This window comes from Chiloscyllium plagiosum, unplaced genomic scaffold (genome assembly GCF_037043375.1).
Source record: "Chiloscyllium plagiosum isolate Xiang-an unplaced genomic scaffold, Cpla_swu_hap1 HiC_scaffold_29, whole genome shotgun sequence".
Classification (NCBI taxonomy): Eukaryota; Metazoa; Chordata; class Chondrichthyes; order Orectolobiformes; family Hemiscylliidae; genus Chiloscyllium; species Chiloscyllium plagiosum.
Window position 1 is genome coordinate 31,297,151 of NW_028270167.1, and position 23,328 is coordinate 31,320,478.

Genomic DNA, 23,328 nt, shown 5'->3' on the forward strand with positions numbered 1-23,328 from the left:
TGTGATGATGGGCATTTATTAAATCAGGAAAAATGTATTTGTCTAAAAAAAACTTAACAAATGAAATCCAGTTTACTGTACCAGATTTATTAAAGGTAAATCATTCGCTAAATTGATTGAGTTCTTTGATGAAGTAACACAAAGGATGATTGAGGTTGATATGATTAATAATTTGCTTTTGGATGTTCAAGAGACACTTAACAATTTATCATACAACGTACTTGTCGGCAAAATTAAATCAGTCACTGAGTGGTTAAAGTTAACACTCTGCAGGTTACCTTATCCTACTCCACCATTCGTTCCCAATATTCCTGGAAATTACTTCATCCAGGTTCTCTAGTTTCACTTTAAAAAACATAAATGAAGCTGCAATTATCACACTCTCAGGTTGCATGTTCCAGATCAGAATCACGTTCTGAATAAAATGTGTTTATTTTTATCATGACATTTTTGATTCTTTTGTCAATGGATTTAAACCCGAACAGTTGGAATAATTTCACTATCTGTTATGTCTAAACTTTCAAGGTTTTCAATACATCAAATCTCCTCTCAAACTTATTTTCTCTTGGGAAAATAATCTCAGTTTCTCTAATATGTCTATGTAATGTGAGTCTCTCATCTCTTAAATCATTTTCATAAATCTTTTCAATATCCTCTCTAATGTCTTCACAGTCTTCCTAAAGTGGATGGCCAAAATTGATTAGAATATTCCAGCTAAAACCAAGTCAGTGCTTTATAAAAGCTCATCACAGCTTCTCTGCCTTTATACTCAACATTTCTATTTATAAATTCCTAGATCCCATATGTCTGACAAAGGGTTTCGGCCTGAAATGTTGACTTTCCTGCTCCTCAGATGCTGTCTAATCTGCTGTGCTTTTCCAGCTTCACATCCATTGAATCTGACTTCGGGCATCTGTAGTCTTGACTGTCTCCCACATATCTTTTGAGCTATTTTCTCAAACTGCTTTTCCACATTTAACAATTGGTGTACATGTACACCCCACATCCATGCGTTCCTGATCTCCAATAGAAGTGTACCCATTATTTATACTGCCTGTACTTGGCCAGCAGCTCTCCCTAATCTTAATTCCAGGCAAAGGCTCGCCAGTGGCCTTGTCAATGCTAGACTGACATTGCATTGGAACAAAAGAACTAGAAGCAGAAGTAGTCAATTGAAGCCAACAAACCAATTCCACCATTTAAATATGATCAAGGTTGGTCTCATCTCAACTCCACTTTTTTTTTCCCACTCGCCATAATCCATTATTGATTTAAATTCTGTCTGTCTCCTCCTCACATTTATTGAGTTTCCTGGCATCCTCTGCACTCTGATTTCGATTTGGTATCCCTTGATTTAAAGAGCCAGTTCAGGTGTCTCACCAGCTAGTAGACAACACCTCCATCTCTGGACCAATATTTTCAACATGGAAACAGATTGGTTAAAGACAGCTGTGATGAGATGAAACATCTATTTCTAGGTCCAAGTGGATTTGGCAATGCTATATAAATGTCTACAACTCATTTGTGCAAAATATTATTCATTTCACACTGCTGCTCTATGTAACTCATATTTCAGTTTTAAGCACACCTAAGTTTTTATAGTTCATCCATGTGGCACACTGTACTTTGTAATAATTTGCTAAATTCTTACAATCCCTTTACGTAAGTTTGTTTAGTTCCCACATGGAATGATCAATTTGGTCCTAACCACCTACAATGCAAAACTGCAGATGTAAAACTAATGCAAGCATATTACCATCTCTGGATCTCATGTCTCGCATCAATAAAAATATCCCGGTTTCACATATTTCTCCCTCGACAGAAAGAGATTAGTCAAAGACTTTAGGATTGACTGTTGAACTGTTGAACTGCATTGACTGCATAGATAAATGAAAGGAGCTTCAAAATTATTGTTTTAAACACCTCATATTCTTGTTGCAAATACCATCCCTTTTGTTTTGATGGAACATTAATCGAATTAAGATAAATATTTGACAACTGTTTTATGACAGCAAAGGAAAAATCCAATATAACATCAAGAAGAAGCATATTAATACAAGATTGTGAACAAAACCAATAATTTATATTCTCAGTTTACAAGACGTGCCCACAATGTTGAATACCTTGAAAATTATTGTGTTCCTCAGAAAAGGCTTTAAAATATGATTTTATCAATAGGTAAATACCATGCTTAACCTCATGCTGTATGGGTCCCAGTAATTCAATGGTCACATTGTAGGTTATCTTTGAGTGTGGCCCTCAAATAGATACTTGTAATTATTGCCTGGACAGTATTTTGCAAGAATGGAGCATCTTTATAGAATATGCCCATTTTTTATTCCATTGACTTTAGATAATCATCTGTTAAAGTCCTGCTCCAGTATCATACTGAAGGTACATTATTGGAGGTGTCATCTGTTAAAGTCCTGCTCCAGTATCATACTGAAGGTACATTATTGGAGGTGTCATCTTTTAAGTGCAATGTTAATTCAGAGCCAACCTGCCTTCTCAGAAGCATACAACATACATTTGGTGGGATACCCCTCAATCCAATGCTAAAAACCACATTGCTTTCATCGTACTGTTTTGTTGGACCTACCTGTGCATAAATTGGTAGCCATTTTTTTTTGCAAATAGGAAATAGGCATTGTTGGCAATGAATGCTGACATTTATTTCCCATCCCTAATTTCCTTTCAGAAGGTGGTGGTGATCACAGATAATTAGTGAAGGTACATCCATAGTATTGTTAGGAAGGGAATGTCAGTATTTCACCTAGTGACAGTGAAGAAGCAAGAATATTTTTCAAGCTAAGGTGGTTTGAGGAGAATCTGCAGGTGGTGATGTCCCATGCACCAGTTCCTTATTCTTCTAGAAGAGGTCATAGATTTGTAAGGTGCTAGCAAAGGAGGCTTTCGAAGTTGCTGCAGTGCACTAAAATGAGGGCTGTTTTATCTTGGTTGGAGTCAAGCTTATCAAATATTGTTGGACCTGTACTTAGAGTCATAGAGGAGAAAGTGAGGACTGCAGATGCTGGAGTATTAGAGTTGAAAAATGTGGTGCTGGAAAAACACAGTAGGCCAGACAGCATCTGAGGAACAGGAGAATCAACATTTCGGGCATAAGCCCTTCCTCATTCCTGAAGAAGGACTTATGCCCGAAACGTCGATTCACCTGGTCTTCGGATGCTGCCTGGCCAGCTGTGTTTTTCCAGCACCACATTTTTCAACTTAGAGTTGTTGAGATGTACAGCACGGAAACAGATCCTTCAGTCCAATCTGTCCATGCTGCCAGATATCCCAACCCAATGTAATCCCACCTACCAGCACCCAGCCCATATCCCTCCAAACCCTTCCTTTTCATATATCGTCCAGATGCCTTTTAAATGTTTCAACTTTACTAGCTTTCACCACTTCTACTGGCAGCTCATTCCATACACGCACCACCCTCTGTGTGGAAAAGATTGCCCCTTAGGTCTCTTTTATATCTTTCCCCTCTCATCCTTAACCTATGCCCTCTAGTTCTGGACTCCCTGACCCCAGGGATAAGATTTTGTCTATTTATCCTATCCATGCCCCTCATAATTTTATAAACTTCTATAAGGTCACCCCTCAGCCTCCGATGCTCCAGGGAAAACAGCCCCAGCCTGTTCAGCCTCTCTCTATAGCTCAAGTCCTCTAAACCTGGCAACGTTCTTGCAAATATTTTCTGTCCCCTTTCAAGTTTCACAACATCTTTCCAAATGGACAATATTCTATCACACCCATATCTTATGGATGGTGAACAGGCTTTGGGGAATCAGAAGATGACTTACTTGCCATAGAATTCACAAGATTTGAATAGGTCAAATTAACTTTCTAATTTATTAGGAGCTTGCACTCAGATTAAAAAGGCCAAATTCATAAGGAGTCCAAACAAGACTGTAAGGTGTGATAGTTTTCTTTTCAATGAAATATAAATGAAGCATGTTTAATTATTGGTTGACGCAATCTTCCAGATTACTGGCTGGCAATGAAGATCAGGTCTACAAGGTCCCTATCTGTCTCTGCTCATGAAGTTCAGGCTCATCCAACAACATCCATGTCCAACAGTGCCCAAGTGCATTATGAGACTAAACAGACACAAAACTTAAAAAAGAGCGAGCCTTTGGAGCAGGTGAACAAATGTGACCAAATTGTAGGTTTGAGATGATTTTAAAGAGAGGAAGAAGTAGAAAGATAAAGAGGGAAATTCTGATCCTAAGACTTGGGGAACTGAAGGCAGGTCCACCAGCAATATTAACTTTGCCTACCTGATTCTGATTGGTCCCCATTGACGGCTGCCTCATCTTTCGCCTCTCCTCCGCTTTCATCCTCTCCCTTTTCAGCTGCTCCAGAGTTGCCTGCTCCTTCAGACGCTCCTGCGGAAGTATCCCCCTCACACTCCGGCGTGCCATCTGCCTTCTGCTCAGCCTCTTCCTTCTCTCCCCCCTTCAGCTTCTTCCTGGTCATGTGGCCACGGAAACTCGCCTGGATTTTGGCGGCAGCTGCATTAGCCTCCTCGTCGTCCAGTGGGATATCGAGAATATCCTCCTCCTCATGCTTTGTGCAGGTTTCTTCCTTATCGGCCTTCATTGAATGCAAGGAGAGGGAAGAAAACAAGTTTTTAGATATGAGTGATTCACAAAATCCTCGCTCTCCCAAAATAAACTTTCACTCATCTCCAAGCAAACATCTTGAAGATAAAGTATACACATTGAATTTTATTTGGTTCGGAGGTTACTACAAAAACCAATTGGATTTAACAAACAGTGGGTGTTCAGCAGCAGACTGCAAAGGCAGATCTTATGATACAAATCACTGTGCACCGTAATATTGTATTTATGTGGGTGAGCAGAATTGTTCTTTACTTTCTCCCACTCTGGGTATCCAGCCTCCCTCCTACACTTCACCTCCTTCTCCAACACATTCCAAGTTGATAAAATAATGTTTATGAAAGGAATATACAGCTTGAGTGAACAGCAAAGAGACATGGCCACGTGAATTTGGAAGAAACTCTCTCATCCATTGATCTATCCCATCCTCTCTCCTTGAATTTGTCAGTTCCATAGTCGATGACTGGTGTAGTGTCAAGCCATATATGAAAAGAAGGAAGCTATCTTCTTCATGGTAAAGGGGTACAGATTAGATACATAAACAGGGAGCAATGATTCCCTGATGATGTACAGCCTCCAGAGAGGGAAGCAACAGCATTGATCTCTTGCTAAGTGTAGTATATATAGCTAGTATCCATGCCCCTCATGATTTTATCAACCTCTATAAGGTCACCCTCAGCCTCCGATGCTCCAGGGAAAACAGCCCTAGCCTATTCAACCTCTCCAGATAGCTCGAATCCTCCAAACCTGGCAACTTCCTCGTAAATCTTTTCTGAACACTTTCATGTTTCACAACATCTTTCTAATTGGACAATATTCTATCACACCCATGTCTTATAGATGGTGAACAGGCTTTGGGGAATCAGAAGATGACTTACTTGCCATAGAATTCCCACGAATTCCCAACAGCAGTGTCCCTACCTCTAACTCAGAAAGCCATAGTTCAAGACTTACCCACTCCAGAGGCATTTCTTAATGCTTCTAAACAGGCTGGTTAAAAACATCTGCAAAGCTGGTACAATGTAAATAAATAGTTACCCAAAAAATTCAAAGAATCCAGCAGCATCTCTTCAGTAAACATTGTAACCAATCTCTTCATAGACTAAGTGAGACATTATTTGGAGAGCCATTGCAAACACAATGTCCAGAATTCTGGTTTTCATTCAACTGTGGGACATTGGCATTGCTGGCTGGCCACTATTTATTGCCCATGCCTAGTAACCCCTTGAAAAGGTGAAGGGGGAGCTGCCTTATTGAACTTCTACAGTCCATATGTTGTAGGCAGAGCTACAACAGTTAGGGAGGAAATGGTCCCCTTTTACACTGATGTGATTCTGTGACAACCCACACACCACTAGTGCTTCAACCAAGAAAATGGAAAATCAGCCAGGGTCATCACTTGATTATTATTCCAAAATTACTGAGAAAGGAGCAGGAGTGGACATCTGGCAAGTACAGGATTGGACTCAACTCTAATTCAAATCAGTGTCTGTGACAATCACCATCTAAGCCCATAAGTGAGGAATGATTAGCAGTTGAAATACCAGAGGTATATGAGGGAAAAAAAATTGCAGTGTGGAAGCAAATTAAAATAAGATTCAAATTTATGTTTCCTCAGACATATGTCTAATATTGTCACCATTGATATTATAATATTTTTAACATTTGACAGTTTAGTCTGCAATCATTGGATTCGTAACAAACTCTGACTGCCCTACAATTTCATAATTCTCAACTATGATGCCCGTCTCCTGCTCACATCTGGAGTTCAATTCACCTCAGAATGGTAGAATAATTACTGACTAACAATTGACTTTGAATCTAGAATCAGTTGCCAGGATGAAATGCTCATAAAAATAATGATCTTAATTGAGGCATGTTCAAGCAGTTGGAAACTGACTCCTGACTAATTCATAGACTTGTGTAGAATTCTACACAAAATGAAACTGAGCAGATGGATTCTTAGTGAGGCAACAAGAATTACCAGAACTTGAGATTGTAAGTGTTTTGGTACCATATTAAATCAATGTTAAAAATCACACAACACCCAGGTTGTAGTCTAACCTGGGTGTTATGTGATTTTTAACTTTGTACACCCCAGTCCAACACCAATCCCTCCAAATCATAGTAATCAGAGAGATACTGAGGCCGGATTGAAAGGCACAATATAAAAACTTGATAAAAGTGAATAATTGTATCCAGGTCATACTGCAACTGACTGAGGAGTTTTTGGTATATAAAGGAGTAAAAATAGACTTCTGTATATCATTGATGTGCCTCACCTTAATAAGTACAGAAAGAGAAAAATATGTAATTAGTGGTGAATGACATAGACTTTATTCTGCAGATCTGCATTTGGAACAGTTCGGTAAAAACTCGGATGCTGCCTGAACTGCTGTGCTTTTCCAGCACCACTAATCCAGAATTTGGAACAGCTCGTATGAAATAAAATTAACACCCTCTGTTTCTAGAATTAATAATTACTCCAACATAAAAGTAAAATACTGCAGATTCTGGAAGCCTAAAATAAAAATTGAATAATCGGGAAATGCTTATTGGATCAAACAGCTTTTCTGTACAAAGAGATTTAACATTTCAGTTGATGAATTATCATCAGAGCTCTGATGAAAGATTCTGATATTAAAGATAAGATTTTAAAAATCTGTTCTGTCTGCACAGATTCTGCCAGATTTCCAACATTTTCTGTTTTTCTAAATGATTCCTACTAGTCCAAGGTGTGGTATTAATATCTAGCGATTGTATGGTTTACCCATCATCCTGTCTTTCTTGAAAAGAAGCAAATATTTAGCTGCCAGGCTAATGTATTCAGGCTAAAACTGACATCAGATTTATTCAAATATTGAGTGTCAGTCAGTAATGGAAAGGTACATTAATGCTGGAAGTGCAGGTAAAAACAACCAATGGGCTGAAGTACATGTTCCAGTAATTATATGATCAGAAAGACCTCTGCTAATGTGGCATCAAGTCTTTCTGATCTGATCAGTATGTGCAGGAGCTTCTGCTATGGCAAGTACCTAATTCTAGACCCAATAAAACCTCTTTATTTTATCTCATTTTTAAGTGTACAGAGAGGTTCGAGTTGCTTTGCAGCCAATTTTGTGGTCAGTTGAGCAGGATCTCAATGCAATTACACAAGGAGTTCATTGCAACAACCATAAATTCCATAGCCCAAATTAATTCATGCAACTTCAATGTGTTCCGTGCATGCTTTGACAATGATGCATCAGACAGGCAGGCAGAAAACTAGCCACCAGGATACACGAACACCAACTAGCCACCAAAAGACATGACTCACTGTCACTAGTATCCTTACATACAGACGAAGAAGGACACCACTTTAACTGGGACAACACACCCATCCTAGGACTGGCCAAACAGAGACACGCACAAGAATTCCTAGAAGTCTGGCATTCAAACCAGAACTCCATCAATAAACACATCAATTTAGACTCAATTTACCAACCTCTGAGAGAAAGAACCAGAAATTATATACCCACAACAACAGACCAAGACACATAAATAAAAAGCAGGACAGAATACCAGCGCTTCACTGGAGGCTCACTGATGATGTTATCTAGCATGGTGATGGAACATGTGAAAACAAACCTTCCAGTTCAGCGAGCAAACTTACATCCTGAACCCTAACTTGAGCTACATATCTTCTCAAAAATCACAACGATAGGTCTATAGAATGCAGTAGTTTCTTGCAGACCTCCACAATGCCTATTAGATATCTGCATCATAAAAATTTTCAATGCATTAAATTAAGAATTCAGGTCAGAAAATTAATGGAGAAAACAACAACACTTCCAAACTTATGAGTCTGTAACAAATGGTGACACAATACAGCAATTATTGTCTGTCAAGGGCCCCAAAGGAAGTGGAGGGAGTTGTCATTCCATGTGATATTGGGCAACAGAGAAGTAAGGTGGGTATCTACAGCAAAACTCAAATAGCTGACTGGATAAAAAGTGAAAAAGATATAGAGGATACAGACAATGAGATACACATCTGTAACAAATAAAAATTGAAATAATTGCAAATGACGGAAATCATCAACAAAAGCAGAAATTGTTTGAAAATCTCAGCAGGTCTGGCAGTATCTGTGAAGAGACATCAGAGGTAACGTTTCAGGTCCAGTGATCTTTCCTCAGCACTGACTCATCTGTATAAATCTGTAGCATTGTTATCAGTTATGAACATATAAAGTCTTGCCTATTAGTACATTAGCATGCATATGGCAGACCCCAGTTTTTATGTGAATCTTTCCATGTTGTATTGAGAATTATTTCTCACACAGTCCATATCCATACCTACTTTGTACATACATTTTGAAATTCTCTGGAGTAAAGTTGAATTGGATGCTAAATTTCCACACTGAAACATACAGCCTGTGAAGTATATGATTTCTTTCTCCATTTTGCAGCTTCGGTAGAGCAAGACTGCTACTATTTCAAACCTAAATGGAGTGTTTTACAACTAACTGATACTATTCTTAGGTGTAAATGTGTCAATAGAGGTTCTGAAACTTGTCAAAAGAAACTACCATTCATTGATGAATGCATGCACATTCCAATTCTCTTATGGGGCTCATCGTAGACAACCAGCACTCACACTGGAATCAGTATTGATGTTATTTCATAGGTGAGGCAGTGGCTTACAGTGACACTTCAAGGGGCATCAGCTGCAGAAGGATAAAGCTGAATGTAGGTCTAGACCACACCTTTGCTTCGTTTTAAAGTCATCCCTAAGCTTCCATTGACACCACCTTCTAAACCCATGACCTCAAACATCTCGAAGGACAAGGGCAGCAGACACATGGGAAAACCATCACCTCCTCCAAGCCACACACCATCCTGAATTACATCACTGGTCCTCCACCATCAGTGCGTCAAAATCCTTGAAATCCCATCCTAACTGTACTGCCTGTGTACCTACATGACATAGGCTTCAGGAGTTCAAGACAATGACTTGTCAAGAACAGTTAAGTTTGGGTTGCAAATGCTAGTTTTGCCACTGACAGTGACACCCCAAGAGTAAGTATATAATATCCGTGCTGGTGGGTGTGCTCATTTTAATCTTTCCAACACACTCTTCCATAAACATCACAGTCTTTCCATACCACCCCTTTAAGATGCTGCTGCAGATCTACGATCAACACCAGATTTCCAACCCGCATAACAGAGAGCTGTATTCAAGAAGCACTGTAATTATGTGACACCTAACACTGCATTCAGTCAGTCTGAAATATAGCTTTAGTGTTGAATAGTCAACCAACTCGGCCTTTTAGGTTTTCAAGTCAATTTCTTGTAATATTTTAAATATCTACAACCTGAAAATAGAACTTTTAACATGTAACAGTTGCTGAGAACATTTCTTTCCTTATAAGAATGCGACCCTTACAGTCTATTGGTAATTCATTATTCTATGATGTCTCAATTATAACATTGCACAGTGGCACGGTGGCTCAGTGATTAGCACAGCTGCCTCACAGCGCCAGGATACCAGGTTGGATTCCAGCCTTGGGTGACTGTCTGTGTGGAGTTTACACATTCTCCTCATATCTGCGTGGGTTTACTTCAATTTCCTCCCACATTCCAAAGATGTGAAGGCCAGGTGAATTGGCCGTACTAAATTGTCCATAGTTGCTAACTGCATTAGTCAGAGGGGCATGGGTTACTCTTCAGATAGTCCGTGTGGACTTGTTGGGCTGAAGGGCCTGTTTCCACACTGTACGGAATCTAATCTAATCTGTGTGTGTTTCATTTCTGAATATAGCACAAAGTATGTTGTGGATTTGCAAAGTGAACTATTTTAGCTTCCAGGCAGAAACAAAGAGAGCAGCGTGTCAAAAGTGTAACATTGAATACTGCATTCAGTTGAACTAGAAATAAAACAAAACAGGGAAGCAGTTTTAATGGGTTGCAGTAAAGAGTAGGGCAGAGTCATAGAGTCATAGAGTCATAGAGATATACAGCATGGAAACAGACCTTTCGATCCAATGCGTCCATATCGACCAAATATCCCAACCTAATCTAGTCCCATTTGCCAGCACTTGGCGCATATCCCTCCAAACCCTTCCTATTCATATACCCATCTGGATGCCTTTTAAATGTTGCAATTGTACTAGCCTCCACTTCCTCTGGCAGCTCATTCCATACACACACCACCCTCTGCGTGAAAACGTTGCCCCTTAGGTCTCTTTTATATCTTTCTCCTCTCACCCTAAACCTAAGCCCTCTAATTCTGGACTCCCCGACACCAGGGAAAAGACTTTGTCTATTTACCCTATCCATGCCCCTCATGATTTTATAAACCTCTATGAGGTTATCCCTCAGCTTCTGGTGCTCCAGAAAAAACAGCCCCAGCCTGTTCAGCCTCTCCCAATAGCTTAAATCCTCTAAACCTGGCAACATCCTTGTAAATCTTTTCTGAACCTTTTTAAGTTTCACAACATCTTTCCGATAGGAAGGAGACCCAAACTGCACATAATATTCCAACAGTGGCCTAACCAATTTCCTGTGCAGCTGCAACATGACCTCCCAACTCCTGTACTCAATACTCTGACCAGTAAAGAAAAGCATATCAAACGCCTTCTTCACTATCCTATCTACCTGCGACTCTACTTTCAAGGAGCTATGAACCTGCACTCCAAGTTCTCTTTGTTCAGCAACACTCCCTAGGATCTTACAATAAAGTGTATAGGTCCTGCTCTGATTTGCTTTTCCAAAATGCAGCACCTCTCATTTATCTAAATTAAACTCCATCTGCCAATACTCAGCCCAATGGCCCATCAGAGAATTGAGAAGGAGGGATTGAGAAGAACCCTAGAAAACTCTGTCAAATTTGTAGCATAAAGCAGAAAAGTCATCAAATGAAAGTCATCCAGGTACCTAATAACCCCTCCACTGACAAAATCTGTGGTACTGGATTTAACCACTTGTTAAAGAATCAATAATAAAGGAGAAAGATGATTTTTAACTGTGTCAGTGGTTATTCTTCACTGAAACTTCCTCTCACCCCTCTCATTCTATTAGTATAACATTCCATTTTCATTCTTACTCATTTATTCATCATATTTCCCATTAAATGTTTTAATCCTTGTATCCTCTGTTATTCCTTATGGTACTCAGTTCCACATTATAACCATTACCTGGGCGGGAAAGTTTCCTCTGAATTCACCATTGAATTTATAAACTATTTTCTTAGATATAGGGCTGTTAATTTTAAACCATGCCTTCACTCAGCAGATGTTAGATTTGTCATTTCCAACGTTCAAAGGAATTTCATGTCTAGAATTCACTTCTGCACAATTTAGTATGGCCAATCCACCTCTCGACATGGGAGAAAACCAGAGCACCCGAAAGAAATGCACAGAGATATGGGGAGAATATACAAACTCCACACAGACAGACGTCTGAGTATGAAATTGAATCCAGGTCCCTGGCACTGCAAGGCAGCAGTATTAACCACTGAGCAATCATGTGGTGAGTCCATTTGAGTTTCTGGCCAATGATAATCCTCAGGACGTTGATAATGGGAGATTCAGTGATGGCAACACCGTTGAATGTCAAAAGGCAGTGGTTAGATTGCCTCTTATCAGTGATGGTCATAGCCTGGCATTTGAGTGATGTGATTTTTTTTTTAAGAATCCCTACAGTGCAGAAACAAGCCATTCAGCTCAACAAGTCCACACCAACTCTCTGAAGAGTAACCCACACAGACCCATTCCCCTACACTATTACTACAGTTACCCCTAACTAATGCACCTAACCCACACATCCCTGAACACTGGGCAATTTACTTGCCGCTTGTCAGCCGAAGCCTAGATATTATACAGATCCCATTGCATTTGAACATGGACTGCTTCAATAACTGAGGAGTCATGAATGGTGCTGAACATTATGCAATCATCAGTGAACATCCTCACTTCTGACTTTAAGGTCATTAATGAAACAACTGAAGATGGTTTGGCCTAGGACACTACCCTGAGGAACTCCTCCAGAAATGTCCTGGAGCTGAGATGATGACCTCCAACAACAAAGACTGTCTTCTTATGTGTCAGGTATGACTAACCTACAGAGAATTTGCCCCCAATACCCATTGATTCCAGTTTTGCTCAGGCTCCTTGATTCTACACTCGATCAAGGGCTGTCACTGCTACCTCACCTCTGAAATTCAGGTCTTTTGTCCATATTTAAACTAAGACTGTAATGAGGTCAGGACCTGAGTGTTACTGGTAGAACCCAACTGGGCATCACTGAGCAGGTTATTGCTGAGTAGGTGCTGCTTGATAGCATTGTTGATTACACCTTCCATCACTCCACTGATTCAGGAGTTGTTTCCTTCTCTCTTTATATGCATGAAGATCCATGTTTCATTAAGGATTCGCTGGAACCAGTGTGACAAAGCTGAGAAGTTCTCATGACTATGGGTTCACAGAGTGATTTCTATGTGTTGGTATGCATTCCATATTACAAGCTTTGTCCGACTACTTTAGATCCTTTATGATGTAATCCGTGTAAGATCAGAAGAGGAGTACTTCCATGCACAATGGAATACATACTAATGATGAATACTACATGTTTTTCAGTCTAGTGTAAGAGGTAGCTCAACATAATGCCAGATATGTTCTGTATTAATGGAAGTTAATGTGGATTCTCCTGGTAAGACGATCTCTTTGTAGCTGTATCTTACAGTGGAGGTGGATTATCTGTGTATTATTCAGTCAGGGGTCAGCAGCATTTTATAATGACTGAGGAGTGTAACTCACCACCAGAATCAACTCCTTTATCTCATTATCTCCAAGAGAATTTCAATTGTGCCACCTGAATCATGGTACATTTTCACTTTCCAAATAACCTTGCTCCCTTGAAAAGCTGCAATCAACCATATCTCCCCCTAAATAATGCATATAATCATACTTAAGTGGGAATGATTTTTTTAATTCATTCATGCAGTGTCAAGATTGCTGATTGATCCAGCGTTTGTTGACTATCCCTGGTTGTCCTTGATAAGCTACCTTCTTGAACCACTGCAGACCATTTGGTGTAGATAGACCCATAATGTTATTAAGTAGGTGATTCTGAGATTTTCCCTTCACGATATTAAAGGGACAAGGATATAATTCCAATCAAAAACAGAAGTTGCTGGAAAAACTGAGTAGGTCTGGCAGCATCTGTGAACAGAAATCAAAGTTAAAGTTTCAGTTCTGGTGACCCTTCCTCCGTTTTGAGGCAGGGTCATTGGACCCAAAACATTAACTCTGATTTCTCTCCACAGATGCTGCCAGATCTGCTGAGCCTTTCCAGCAACTTCTGTTTTTGTTTCTGATTTATGGCAGCTGCAGTTCTTTTGGGTTTTTATAATGGAATTCCTAGTTAGTATGGTAAGGGCTTATAGGTGTTAGTATTCATATGTATTTGCTGTCCTTGCCCTTCTCAATGGTGTGCTTGTGTGTTTGGAAGTTCAGTCTGAGGAACCTTTGTGAATTTCTGCTGAGCATATTGTAGATGGTACACACTGCTGTGACTCAGCATCAGTGGTGAAGGGAGTGAGTGTTTGTGGATGTAGTACTCGTCAAACAGGCCGCTTAGTCCTGGATGGTGCTAAACATCATGCATTATGCATTAATAAGATGTGTATGTGCGGAATTAGTTTCTTCAATAATGTATGCAATGCAAGTTTCCTGCTATGGTGACAGAGGGTGGTAAAAAAAATGAGTTTAGACAATCTCGTTATGGATGTAATTAAAAAATATTACCTCTTGTCACTAAGCTTGGCTAATTGGCTTCCTAGAAACAAGTCACACACACACACACATACACACACACACACACACACACACACACACTAGCCTAGCAAGGTTGTTGCCAGGGATAAAATGAGGACAGCTACAATTAACAATAATCTAGTTTTTCATGGTAATGATGCGTTTTTTTTGCACAATTGCTACTTTTATTTTAAACGATTCAAATTCTGAATTTCCCTTTTGATTTATACCGCTCCTGAAGATAATGATTGCTCGAGTGGCAAAGTCTCCTGGTCAAACTGACCCATTCTCCACTTGCCAGCTTGGTGTCAGCAGGCACTGGGACACCTCACTGCTGAGTGCAATCCAACCCGTACTCAACAACCATATACACACACTTCCAGCAGAGACCAACAGATGGTAAACAGGAAACTGGCACACTGGCTAAACTTAACTCTCCCTATCACAGGAATGCTGACAACATTTTTACACATCAACAACACTTGCACTTGTCCAGCACCTTTAGTGAATTAAGGCATCCCAAGGGAACCTTTTTAATTTGCCTGGCTAAGTACGACACTGTATGTTACAGTGTGCTAGCATCAAGAGAGCTTTATAAAGCAACCCTTCTTTTCATTTTTTCAGCTTGCTCTTAATTCACTGAAATGGCCACAAACCCATTACATTATTTAGCCATTACTGATCCACAATCAGTATCTGGTCCTGTGGGTATATGTATAATTGAGATTGATGAGCTGATTTGTGTTACCTCAGATCAAACTTTTCACACAAATGTAGAGATTCTTATAGCTTATACATATCATACGACAAGTATTGGTGGAGGAGGAATTGCCATAACTTACTTTTTAAACTGTCCATTACAAAGGGGATTCAATGAAAGATGATAGTGTTGGCTGGCAATTTCAAAATGATGGAACTGACAGGGAGCATAACGGTGGTTGTGCTTGAGGGTGATTTGGTGGCAATGCATAATCTAGCACTCACAAGTCACAAAGAAATTAATTAGCAGCTTTAAATACATCATGAGTTCCAATCCCACAACTTGGTAATTGACAACCTTAGAACCTTTTAAGGCATCTGCCTGCAAGTCCATTTCAGAAGACTATAATGAAAGCCTGCAATAAGTTACCTGCTTCCCACCATCTTATTGGTGTGGAGTAGATCAGGATTACAAAGGAGAGAAAATATTTTAAAGAGGAAAAGACCTCATTTCCAAGAATCAAAAGAACAATGCAATCATCATCTTGCTCTTGGCATTTCCAGGCAGCATTTGTCAGTTGTACATATTCACTGATAACACTCGGGTATGTCCAGACCTCAATGTAAGACTCAATCCTGATTGATATGCCTACTGAGCTTCTGCCCAGTGGATAAATGGAATGGGGAGTACATTGAACTTCCATTTCTCATTCTTAGTACTGGCCTTAGTACTTCAGTTACCTGAAGGCAATTAACTTACTCCTGCTTCCCACCCCCTCCCACCACCATTTTAGGGAGGTTTAACTGTGAGGGAGGAGGCAAAGGAAGCAAATCGAGGCAAGAGGAAGCTACTGCGCCTCAAATAATTATAGCTTCAAACCTGCCACTTCGTATATGTTAATTTTGCAGTGTATACCGTGAATTTTAAATGGATATATTGCTTCTATTTTGGGTGCATATCCTGTTGATGATACATATAATTCAAAACATTGAGGTGCTCCCAAAATGATGATAATCATCATATCACCAAAACAAACCCACTAGGACTGAGCTTCCAGGTTGGTTATGCAAATTAATTTAATACATTACCAAAAATAATATCAAGTAATTGTAGAAGTCTTTTTAATTAAAAGTCAGACATCCTATTGTTACAGTAACAATGAGTGGTGACAGTGTTATCTCGACACTTTCAAAATTCTTAACATAAAATTACTTCAAAATTAATTCAAAATGGACATCGCAATCTGAATTCATTAGTCTATTAATCACTGAATGTCTTCTGGGCTTTCCACATACTTTCTATTACTTCAGATCCCATTATTTATGAGTATGTAAGTAAAAACCAGGAAGATCCAATTCGCTTCAAATATCTATCAGGCTTTGCGTTTTGAGCCCCTAATTGGCAAATTATTCCAAACTTGCTTTTTGAGTGAAGATGTTTCCTAAGACCTGCTTAAAATATACACTAAGTCATTCATGCTGATACCCACACATCCAATATTCCGGCTGGTTTTAACATGTCAATCCCACAAGCTATTTTGTACAACAGACATGAGCACCGTAAGTTTAAAATTGAGACAAACTTCACACCACTGTCATGTGTTTGGATCTTAAAAACACCTTTGTTATCTGCAAGTACTATCTTTTTTGGAATAATATGAAAGTACATCCACCTTGTCTAGGTAATGATCCAAATGTCAGTTTCAACATGATATAGCCAATGCCTCTTCCTGGGTGGAACTTTGGTGAAGAGTATTTGTTGAACATGTATCAATTTTTAATTCAAATATCATATCATGTGATATCACTAATGACACACAGAAAAGCAATTTGCTTTGATTTCAAAATGATTTTACAAAATAGTTACTTGACTGGAGCAGCACCAAGAAATCAGCACTTGAAGAGTTAAAAATGCAGAAAGTCTCTTCATCCATTCTTCAGTTAAAACTTCATTTCTGAAGTGCATCTCATTAAGAACTGCTTTTATATGAAATATGAAGCCCACGGTACAAACAGCACTGTTTGAAACCAGGCAACTCAGAGCTCTTGGCAAGGCTCCACTGTATCAGATTGAACTACTTTTAGTTGCATATGAATTTTATAAAATAAAAAAATACCTCTGACAGTCGATGCCTTAACTGTGATAATAGAAGTGATATATATATTGAGATTCCTCCCCAAATATATTGACACCAGCTATTACCCTTCTGTTCAGTCTATCTCACTGATCTGCATCAGTACGAGTTCAAAACTAAAGGTTCTATAATCAACACTTAAATTAAGCAGACAAACCACATATAAATAAGCACAAAAATGGACTAGAAATTATACATACAGTACAGCAATCCATCCTAAAACGAGTGGGTATTAAAGTCTGAAATCTGCTGCTGGGTTTAGTTACTGCAGGTAAACAACAGGCTTGAGAGCGAGTGTTGTACTCTCTGGACACTTGCTGTCTTCCCTCTCTCTCTCTCTTTCTCTCTCCCTCTCCCTCTCTCTCTCTTTCTCTGTCTCGTTTTCTCTCAATATCTTCTGGACTGATTGGTTTCTGCAGGTGTTAAAACTAGACCATCACTGATTACATAACCTTCGTCATTAGCTGAAACCAACCTATCACCATGCCACACAAAACTTGGGCTCTTTCCATGCACAATTCTAACTGGCTCTGCCAGTGATGTTTTTCACCAGTGAATGTTATTTTTTTCTCGTTTCCTCTATTCTCAGCAGACATGTTGCAAGACAGTTACAGATGAGCTTCGGTGTTTCACAGTTTTTTCTGTCCTCATTTTTTTCTCTGTATTTTTCATGTCCTTTCTCTTTGAGCTCCCACGCATTTTAAGCCTCTGTGAAAATTAATTCCACAGCCTTGCATTCCAATTTTGAGCTAATTGCGTGGATATTTATTTTTTCATTCTACATTAGTCAGAAACATATTTTCGTAGCATAAGTAAATGTCGTTGCCTTCCAAATTACTTAGTAGCAATAATTGATCATTTCAGTGCATGCAGAACTGCTGTGTGAAAATTTATGCAAGGCAAAATAGGAATGGCATCTTTCAGTCCAATTTAAAGAAGCATCTAGATATGACTATGAGCTGATATAAGCAGAAGGATCCTTTTGGTAATCGTGTGTTCTACTTGCTCTTACATTACAATTCACCCATGTCAGCAGCATCTGAGATGGGAGCTTTTCCCTCTATTTCAGGATGCCTCTTTAACCTTTGGAAGTGCAGAAATATCCACTATCATTAGTACTACATGGGAAGCCATTCAAGTAAATCTGGTCCCTTATCCCTCCTGAAACTCATATTGTTCCATGGCTGGAAATACAGCCTCAAGCTTCTCCAGACACCACCTTTTCTGTATTAGACCAGAGCTATTTTTAAGCAGGCTCCAGACATGTGGAGTTTGCACATTCTCTTCATGTCTTCATGGATTTCCTCTGGGTGTTCTGGTTTCCTCCCACAATCCAAAGATGTGCAGGCTAGGTGAATTGGCCATGCTAAAATGCCCATACTGTTCAGGGATGTGTTGGTTAGGTTCATTAGTCAGGGGTAAAGGTAGAGTAATGAGGAATGGGTTTCAATGGGATACTCTTCAGAGTGTCGGTGTGGACTTGTTTGACCGAAGGGCCTGTTTCCACACTGTTGGGATTCTATACATTCTGTACATGTGATGACTTGAACAAAAACCTCCTGATCCAGAGGGAGGAATATTTCTACTGCGCCCCAAGTGTTCCTCATTATTGTGAGCAGTAGTAGCTGATTATCTAACCATAGCTATTTTACCGCATTGGTTAATGCTATTACACATCCCACACAAACACATACTGTCTTCCTTACTCTCCAACAGAAGTCACTGCAAACCGATCAGAGGCAGAAACTCATGATTGATTGCACACTCAGAAAATCAAGGTCAGCTCTGGATTCTTTACTATCAAGCCGGATACAGTCACTCAATAAATTACAGCCAAAAATCAATTCTTCAAGCTTCCATATCTGGATAACTCAACTGCACTTGAGGCCTGAATCCTAATCAAGCATGCTTCTGGAATTAATCATCATCTTTATTCATGCATCAGCCAATAAAACTACTTGAATAATTAGGGGCAGCAATGAGGCATGGAAAATAAATTTAAGGCTGAGGTAGACATATTTTGGACAGAGAAGGGACTCGAGGGCTGTGCTGGCAGGGCAGGAAGAAGATTGGATTTGAGGTCCCATTGATATCAACCATCATCTTGCTGAATGATGGAGCAAGTCTGAAGGGCTGAATGGTCTACTCCTGTTTCTATTTGTTATTATCTTATGTTCACCATGTTAGTGACCCATTAATGGAACTTTATTTGGCATTGGGATTAGTGGATTTCCTGATAACCCAATGCTAACCATAATATATTGTGCCTTTGGACACTTGATAAGCAATGTAGGATCAAAAAAAGGCAATTTAATATGTCCACCTGACATTTAGGTCCTCCCTCAGGACCTGAGTGAATAGTTTTCTTCATCTTCTATCCTACATCCATACCACATTACTCCTCACTGGACCAAACAGTACTCAGTTTTTTTTCTCTTACCTGATGTTAAAATGTAATGAATTATTTCCTGTCCTCCCTATGTTGTTCCTTAGGTAGGAAAAGGCAGACCAGAGGGACAATTGACAGAAGCTGTCCGCCACATCACTACTAATTTTTCAGTGAGCAGAAGTGAAGTGGATGTTCATAAGGGCACTTAAAATACAAGCAAAAATGGGCCAAACAGCCTGAAAAGCCTGTTTCTCCATTCAGTGCAATCATGATGAATCTTTTCTCTCAAATCCACATTCATCTGTTCCCCATATCCCTTGACTCTTGAGATACCAGCAATGCATCCATCTCAGCCTTAAATACAGCTCTTTTGGACTAAGAATTCCAAAATCTCACAACTTTTTGAATGAAGACTTTTCGTTCTCATATCAGATCTGAAATGATCAACTACTTATTCTAAGATTGATCCCCCTGTTCTAGACTTCCCAGTCAAGGAAACAACTTCCCAGTGTCAACCCTTCAGAGTGTCTTACTGAGACCTCATCTCATACTCAACTTTAAAGAATTCATTCAGCCACTTATCCCCAGGGAGCAGATTAGCTGAGCTGCCTCCAATGCAAGTATATCCTGGACAACAATGGATTATACATACACAGGTATACTGCAATAATATTCATATTGAGTGTCATCAAATGCATGTTCTGTCATTTGTTCCATCATAACACTGGACTCAAGCAACTCTCTGTCCCCACGCCAGGAATTAACCACAGGCATTAACCATTTTTGGGGATGGATAACAATGTGGGAGTAGAAAAGCTTTTCTTTAGTGTTTCTGGCTCAGAGACAGTAAGTTGTGACAGCCTTATTTATACCCTGAATGGACACAACTGGGATTGTGTCCCTGAAGTGCTGTTGTAATCAAGCATATGAACCTAAATGAAACAATTCTCCCTCCAGCTACACAACACCACACACCACATGATTTACGTATGTTTCAAGAAGACTGAAAACCATCAACAAATCTTCCCAATGACCCCACCTCAAACTTAAGAATTTTCCTATTTTTGTCACTATATTTTCATAGAAAAATATACCTGTGGTAAGGTAGTTCAGGTGTTTCGCTACAACAACTACCAGCACATTGGGAAAAAAGTGGCGGGTGAATAGATTGTGTGAGATTATGAAAGCTTGATGAATGCACACTGTGTTTTAAACCAGCCTTCTAGTAAGTTCACACAAGCTGCTGTTTACTGAAGAGAGAAGCAAGCAGGGCTGGTAGTAGAAGGCATATCAATCCAGAAATAGAAGTAAACACTGCTCAGGAAGAAACCCAAGTTTGATACAACTTTGGTGAATCATAGCATCGGAGATAGAGTTTAAAAACTACAGAAAGAAGGAGGCCAATCAGCACATTGTTCCTGTACAATCTCTCTGGAGGAACATTGAGTTCAATTTGTCAAACCCGTGACCACTACCATCAAGAAGAACAAGGACAGCAGATCTAATGGAACACCACAATCTGCAAGATCCTCTCAAAGCCACTTAATATCCAAGCTTAGGAATATATAACCATCCCTTCGGTGTCACTGGGTCAAAATCCTGGAATTCCCATCCTTATGGTTTTAATTATCTATCTAATAACCTTCATTTGCAGTGATTCAAGAAGGTAGTTCACTACTACTTTTGCCAAGGTATTGAGGGATGGCTAGCCAGCAACTACCATATCTCATGAATGATATTTTGTCAAAGTTTCATCCCCCTGCTTTTCCCCATAATCTTGCAATTCTCGTGTATTTTTAAGCTTCCTTGTACTTTTGAATTCCTTTCTTCTGCCCCAGGCAGTACATTACAGAACATAACAATGCTGAATAAAAAACATTTTCTAATCTCATGTTTGTCTTCTCTATTTGCGTTTGTTTTAAATTTAAAACCTTGATGCCCTCTTTGCTTCAGATAAGAGGTTTTGAGTGCCTTATTAGGGTTATGAGGTGGAGCTCCTGCCACAAGTTTAATTTTAATTTATTCATTTAATAGGATGTGGGAATTACTGGCTAGACCAGGTTTTATTGCCTATTGCCAGCTTCAATATACCACGTAACAAAGAGAAAAGATTTCTCTCAGATGCCTGCTCTCAGAAACATTAAAGTCAATTTCTGAAAAGATATTCTGATCTTGGTAGATGTAATCACATAGGCAAGTAGTAAGAAATGATGGGCCAATGACCTCATTCTAACCTGTGAGATTTTGTGAATCCCAACAATTTTTCCAATGTATTAACAATAGCATCAACAGAATGTAAGGAATGGAAATCTTCAGTCTTAAATTCAATTTTGCTACCTCACATTCAGCACCAAATGTAGAAAAACTGATACAGATTAGTGATTATAATTTAGTAATCGCATTTAGGGGCTTAAATGGCTCATGCAATCAATAATAGATATGAAGAAAGATTAAATAGCATTACTCTCCCAGAATAGCTCAGAATTTATGAAAACACAGTTCAATCATACCGTAGGAGGGTCCAAAACTAGAGGGCACAGGTTTAAGGTGAGAGGGGAAAGATTTGAAAAGGATCAGAGGGGTAACTTGTTCATGCAGAGGGTGGTGCTTGTATGGATTGAACTGCCTGAGGAAGTGGTGGAGGTTGGTACAATTGGAACATTTAAAAGGCACCTGAATGGATATATGAATAGGAAGGGTTTGGAGGGATATGGGCCAGGTGCTGGCAAATAGGACTAGGTCAGATTGGGATGATGTGGTTGTGTTGGACTAAAGAGTTTGTTTCTGTACTGCATGACCCTATGATTCTAAATGTTTTTGGCCTTTACTTTCAGGGTTTTTTTTTTCTCTTTTCCTGATGTCATTGTTGCACCCTGTTCAATGACTGTCAGCGTTTCTCCACCATTTCAGACTATAGGCAGCCCTCAGATTGCGAATGGGTTCTGTTCCTGAGTCCGTTCACAAGTCAATTTGGAGGCTAATTGGAACACAATGCAAGATAATATAAAGCAGCCATTCATAAGTACAGGAAATGTTTGTATACCAGATATTTAAAATGACAGCCCTGTATGGGATCGCATGCATAATAATGAGCATCGATATGTCAGAAATCAAAGATTCACTGTAGTCATCACAAAGATTCATGAATATGTGTAGATAACAGGTATCAGCAAGTTACTTTTAACTTTGGGTTATCAGAAACATGTTTAATGTTGCCATAATGTGAAAGTTACAGACAGAATGGAAGTCACCATAGCTTGATTGGGAGCAACAGGCTCATCTGATTCCATCCCCTCTCATCTTTCCTGAAACTATTTCCACACTTCCTTCCTCATCATAATTTATTTTTAAACTTCTCAGTTGCCTGATAAATGATTTTTAATTATTTCTAACATGCAGCTACATCAAATTTCAAGTAAAATGCAGTTCACTAGGTCAAACTCATGGAGTCAATCACAAAGTATGCTTGAGTAGTAGAGAGAGGAAATTTATTACTTATTAACCCCAAGAACAATAATAAAACAGAACATCAAAAACATTTACAAACATGGGAATACAGTTTTAAAAGGGGACGGTGTATAGTACAAAAATGAAGATCAAGAGTAGGCAGTTTAAAATCTTGAGGTGTTGGGTTTTCATCTGAGACCACAGTTGCTTAGTTTGATGACTTGTATACTCCAC

The 23,328-nt window shown here is 39.3% G+C and overlaps 1 protein-coding gene across 1 annotated transcript in view; it reads right to left on the minus strand.

Moving 5' to 3' along the window:
• Nucleotides 1-17,647, minus strand: part of LOC122547402 (uncharacterized) — a 73,418-nt gene extending 55,771 nt beyond the window's left edge. The window contains exons 1-2 of the mRNA XM_087976450.1: nt 17,459-17,647; nt 4,290-4,605 (exon numbers count right to left, since the gene is read on the minus strand). Coding sequence (XP_087832576.1) covers nt 4,290-4,605; nt 17,459-17,473 — 331 coding nt within the window. The 5' untranslated portion in view covers nt 17,474-17,647. The remainder of the gene's footprint in view (nt 1-4,289; nt 4,606-17,458) is intronic.
• Between the last annotated feature and the right edge of the window lie 5,681 nt (nt 17,648-23,328).